General features: G+C 54.9%; 1 protein-coding gene across 2 annotated transcripts; it reads right to left on the bottom strand.

The window, feature by feature from the left end:
* Positions 1 to 687: 687 nt before the first annotated feature.
* Positions 688 to 4,879, bottom strand: ASGR1 (asialoglycoprotein receptor 1). Of its 2 annotated transcripts, XM_012655668.1 has the most exons (9): positions 4,663 to 4,879; positions 4,368 to 4,500; positions 2,327 to 2,443; positions 2,131 to 2,226; positions 1,982 to 2,053; positions 1,677 to 1,763; positions 1,442 to 1,593; positions 1,259 to 1,365; positions 780 to 1,176 (listed from the first exon to the last, which is right to left on the bottom strand). In XM_012655668.1, exons 2-9 carry the CDS (start codon positions 4,435 to 4,437, stop codon positions 1,002 to 1,004), a joined length of 876 nt encoding a protein of 291 aa, XP_012511122.1. In that variant the 5' UTR covers positions 4,438 to 4,500; positions 4,663 to 4,879; the 3' UTR covers positions 780 to 1,001. The 2 variants fall into 2 exon arrangements, with proteins under 2 accessions (XP_012511123.1, XP_012511122.1); XM_012655669.1 differs by lacking the exons at positions 4,368 to 4,500; positions 4,663 to 4,879 and adding an exon at positions 3,172 to 3,221 and having other exon boundaries at positions 688 to 1,176.
* Between the last annotated feature and the right edge of the window lie 363 nt (positions 4,880 to 5,242).

Raw genomic sequence — 5,242 nt, 5'->3', positions numbered from 1 at the left:
GATAGATTTTTTTTTAGCTGTACTTTCTTTCATCTTCATTTCTAGCTTTATTTTATTGTGGTCAAAGCATTTCTCCTTTTTGGAATGAATTAAGGTCTTATTTATGGGCAAATACTTCATCAATTTTTGTTTGTAATTCTATGTGTCTGTACAGTCTGAATGGGTTTGTCTTAACTCTCATCCTTTGTTATTGATTCTATTAATTTTGGTGCTTCTGCTCTGTGGTGCTGGTTTTCCTCATATGTCTGGTGATTCTTGGTTATGTATTCATTGCATCTGTTACCTGTGAATGCTGCTTCTGTTTGCTGTAATGAATACAACAGACACCAACGAGTTTCATTCAGAATTTTTGAAGCACTCAACAAATTTAGGTGGTTACGTTTCTGGGGGTATAGCTGCAAGTAGGATGGTCTCCAGTAACAGCTGAGACTCACAGAACAGAAAAATTTGCCCAAACACACATATTTGTAAATAACAAAGTTCAGCTCCTACCCCAGGCCATCTGGCCCGAGGCCCACACAGTTCTCTCCACACCACAGTGCCTGCCCAAGGCTTCCTAACGCCAGCCGACTGCTGCAGGGTTCCTAATCCTCAATAACCAGACAACTCAGAGAATGTTTCGGTATGTTTCTCTTCTTTTTACTCTAAAAAAAAAAGTTGGCCATGATATCCAGAAAACTGCAGTTTTTTGTTTGTTTGTTTATTTTGTTTTGTTTTGTTTTTCTGTAGAAGTAAATTTTTAATGGCTGGTTAATTATATCACTACATTTTTATTGCAATATAGTAGTCATTTAAGCACTTAAAAATGGAAGGTGTACAAAGATTAAATTAAGACACGGTAAATGGGTTTCAATCTCCCCACCCCTCCAAATATCACCCCACTTTCCTCAGACACCATGGTTTCTCCTTCCCTTAAAACCCTGGATGGAAATTCCCGAGAAGGCAGCGGAGGCCCGCAGATAGGAGGATTCCTTGGCAGGTCAAGGCACTGGGGAAATAAATTAGGGGAGAGGCGGCTCCTGGCTGGCCTTGCCCAGCTCCGTCTCGCAGACCCACCGGTAGGGCCTCTGGCAGACGTCGTCGTTCCAGCGGCCGTCCTCGGTGAAGTGGGCACAGTCCTCGCCTCCCCCCAGCCCGTGCCCGTACCAGTCGTCCGGCTGCTCTGGCCTCCAGTTCCTGTGGACAGGGGACAGCTGTGGCCGGGAAGGTGGCGGCCCAGGCGGAGGCAGCCGCGCGGCGGGAGGACGCGCGCACTCACTTGAAGCCTGTCTCGTAATCTGTCCCGTCCACCCACTTCCAGGGCCCATTTTGGTCGGAGAGGCCCATCCAGGTGTTCACAGGGCCTGTGTGGTGCTGGACGAATCTCTGGGGAGAGAGGAGGACGGTGGTGGCCGCTCCCTTAGACCAGCCAGCCCCCCAGACGAGCCCTCTGGGGCCGCACCTGCTCCTCCCAGGATGTGACCACCACGAGGTAGGCGCTCTCCAGCTGGCAGTACTTCTCCGCCTCGTGCCAGGGCTTCCCGGAGCGAGAGAACCAGTAGCAGCTGCCCTCGTGCTCCACCCAGTTGACGGGGCAGCAGGTCCTTTCCGAGCCTGAGGTGGGGGAAAGGCGGTGAGGGGCTGGGGCGCTGCGGGCTGGGCGAAGGGGGCTGGGCAGGACAGTGGGCCCTCCTCACCATTGCCCTGGAGGGCCGCCATCTGACAGCTCAGGCTTCGCAGGTCAGACACAAACTGCTTCACGTGGAGCAGCAAGCTGGAGTGATCTAGGGGGACAGAGGAGGGGAAATGAGGTCACCCTGAACAGTAGCAGGAGGGGATCTGTCACCTTCACGCTGGGACCTAAAGATCACTTGCAGATGCCCTGCCGCAAGAAGCGTTGGTTTGGCCTGAGACCCCCATGCTCTTCTCTCTCTCTCTCTCTCTCTCTCTCTCTCTCTCTCTCTCTCTCTCTCTCTCTCTGTCTCTCTCTCTCCTCTCTCACCTTCACTCAAGTCCTGCTGCTGTTTCTCCAGCTGGGACTCCAGCGACTTCATCTTTCTTCCCACACTGCCTCCTAGGGGAGAAACTTGCTTAGCGTCCCGATGTCCCTGCCATCCCACAGCCCCCAAACCCAGCCTCGGCTCCCCTCACCCTGGGTGCTCAGGCCCTTGACCTCGGCCTCCACGCTCACTGTGAAGTTGCTGAATGTCTCTTTCAGGGTCCGCAGCTCCTCCTGCAGCTGAGAGTCTGGACAGGAGAGGGCATGGATAGGACAAAATGAGGAGGCTGTGTCCCCCACCACACCCCCAATATTGCTCCCTTCCCTGCCCACCCCTGGGACACACACTCTGGGATCCGATCACACAGACAACCACCAGCAGCAGGAGGCTGAGGCCCAGGGACAGCAGGACGAGGCGGGGTCCAGAGCAGAGACGCCACAGGACGGGTGAGGAAGGAGGTGGTCCTGCAAGAGGAGAAGGTGTCACGAGCTTGGGACGTGATGGGGTGGGGGGAAGAGCCTGGTCCCACTCCAGGGGGTCCTAGGAGGGGCACAAGCTAATGCACCCCTCTAGTAGACTAGGAAAAACCATATAGATTAAGAAATTTGGTGGCCGGGTGTGGTGGCTTACACCTGTGATCCTAGCACTCTGGGAGGCCAAGGCGGAAGGATTGCTTGAGCTCAGGAGTTCAAGACCAGCCTGAACAAGAATGAGACCCCGTCTCTACCAAAGATAGAAAAATTAGCCATGTGTGGTGGTGCATGCCTGTAGTCCCAGCTACTCAGAAGACTGAGGCAGGAGGATCGCTCAAGCCCAGGAGTTTGAGGTTGCTGTGAGCTATGATGATGCCACTGCACTCCAGCCTGGGTGACAGAGTGGAAACCCTGTCTCAAAATTAAAAAAAAAGAAAAAAAAGGAAAAAGAAATTTTGGCAGTAGTAGACCCCGCAGGGCCAGAAGCAACTGGGGATGGGGAAAGGGGAGGGGTGGAAATCTTTGACCCTCCCCAGCCCTACAGAGGCTCTGAGCCTTTGCTGACACCTAATGGCATGACTGCATCACCGCAGCCAACAAACCTCAGAGCTCCCCCCACCCCACTTGAATCTGACCCATGGAGTGGCTGCTGCCTAGGGAGTCGCTGCTTCCCCCAAGGTAGAGAAGGGAAGGTTTCTTTCTCTCTCTGTGAATCTCACCCATTGTTGGCTGCGTGCAGGAGGAGAAGGTGGAATAGCCAGACTTCAGGCCCCTCAAGTCACTGCCACTCAAGGAGAAGAGATACTCTAGCCCTGTCCCCTGGGAGCTGGAGTGGGGGGGGGGGGCCTCCCTTCCTCTCACCCCTCCCCTGTGGCCCCATCCCCCATTAAAGCACAATGCCCAGCCCAGCCCCCAAGAACTTCGTCCTTGCTCAACCTAAACCAGGTCCGTAATCTTTTTGGCACCAGGGACTGGTTTCATGTAAGACAATTTTTCCATGGTGGGGGGAGGGGGGGTGGTTTCAGGATGATTCAAGAGCATTACATTTATTGTGCAGTCAAACCTCTCTGCTAATGATAATCTGTATTTGCAGCTGCTCCCCAGCGCTAGCATCACTGCCTCAGCTCCACCTCAGATCATCAAGCATTAGATTCTCGTAAGGAGCGCGCAACCTGGATCCCTCTCATGCACAGTTTACAGAAGGGTTCACAATCCTATGAGACTCTAATGCCACCACTGATCTGACCGGAGGCAGAGCTTATGCAGTGATGCAACTGATGGGGAGCGGCTGTAAATACAGATGAAGCTTTGCTCATTTGCCCGCTGCTCACCTCCTGCTGTGTGGCCCAGTTCCTAACAGTCCATGGACCAGTACTGGTCTGTAGCCCGGGGGTTGGGGACCACAGGCGTAAACAACATATGCCCCTCAGAGAACAAAGAATTGGACTTAGCCAGTCTTGGTTTTGAAGCAGGAGGGCCATGTTCTTCCAGATCAAAGACCCCTCAGCCCCCCTCACAGACATCCTCAACCCCTTCAGGGAAACCTTCCCCCATGGCAAACTGATCACTGACACCCCCTCACACACACACACACGTGCACACGGCCAGGGCTCCCCAGGTGTTGGAAGAGGAAAGGAAGAGGGGGCCTAACTTCACAGGAAACAGTGACCTCATCTCTCCAGCTTCCAGCTGTTCCTACACCCCTGGGTCCACCCCCAAAGGCCAGGAGGCACCTGTCACAGAGAAAGGGACTCCAGGCCCACACCCTGGACCTTGCCTGAGGGGTGGCCCAGACACCGCTCCCAGTGCGAGAGGGCAGACCCAGAGGCAGAGCCATGGTCATGGTCAGGAGCAGGAGCTGGGAGGCCAGAGCCGCCAGATGCTCACTGCAGAAGCAGAGAGGGGTGGCCCTCACCTTTTCTGAGCTGGTGATGGTCATTCTCCTCATTGTCCAGATGCTGAAGATCTTGGTACTCCTTTGTCATGATACGGCTGGTGCTAGGCTCGGGGCCGAGCTAGGCTAGGCTTGGGGTCGACCAGAGCTGGAGCTGGAATGTGGGTCCCATCCCTTTTTAAGTCTGATGGGTGGCTCCATGAGACACTTCTTCTTACCTCCATCTCCTCCCAGGTCTGACATCCAGAATCTATCCTCTGATGTTTCCCCACCCAGCCCCGACTCCACGCCCCAGGCCCCTCTCCCATCCCCCTACCTTTCTTCCCCTGTTTCACTTGCTGAAGTCTTGAGGTTTGACTCCCGGGTCTCTCAGTGCCACACAGGTCCCAGGCTAAGGAGGGGGCTGAAGGCTGGAGAATTGGGGTGGGTGGACAGCCCTGGACGATAGCACAGGAGGAGGCAGGGTCCATAGGAGGGCCCTGAGCCCTGTGTCTCAGTGTCTGCGTGTCTGTGTGTCCCAGCGTGCAGAACTTGGCATCTCCAAGGGACTTTGGACAGTAAACAGAGGTGGAAGTGGATTTGGAACTTGGGGGATGTGTGAGGGTGGGAGCGGGGGATGGGCTGCCTCTGCTCTCCTCCCCAGGGAGGGGGGTCTCCTGGGCTGACCTCCCCCCACACACACCAGTCACCTCACTCCTCATTGCACCACTTGGAGGGGAGCCAGTCCAGGAGGGGCCGGGGCAGCTGCTGTTTCCCGTCCCTCCCACCCCCCTTTCACTTCCCGCCTCTCAATTTCCCAGAACTGTTGGTGTCTCCAAATATCCCTGACTAGGATCAGAGGGACCGGTTCTCTGCTCTTGCCCAATTCAGGCCTGTGACCCTGGCATCTGAGCGCA

The sequence above is a fragment of the Propithecus coquereli genome, unplaced genomic scaffold (assembly GCF_000956105.1).
Source record: "Propithecus coquereli isolate 6110/MARCELLA unplaced genomic scaffold, Pcoq_1.0 Scaffold482, whole genome shotgun sequence".
NCBI classification, from domain to species: Eukaryota; Metazoa; Chordata; class Mammalia; order Primates; family Indriidae; genus Propithecus; species Propithecus coquereli.
The sequence above is the reverse complement of the archived record's forward strand: the minus strand, read 5'-3'. Positions and strand labels throughout refer to the sequence as shown.

Bases quoted from the DNA above. Each gene is read 5' to 3' on its own strand.
- ASGR1 (XM_012655668.1), bottom strand. From the start codon at position 4,437: ATGACAAAGGAGTACCAAGATCTTCAGCATCTGGACAATGAGGAGAAT. The intron at 2,054-2,130 runs GTGAGGGGAGCC...TTTCTCCCCTAG, and splicing joins CAAGGGCCTGAGCACCCAGG to GAGGCAGTGTGGGAAGAAAG. The intron at 1,177-1,258 runs GTGAGTGCGCGC...CCCTGTCCACAG, and splicing joins GATTACGAGACAGGCTTCAA to GAACTGGAGGCCAGAGCAGC.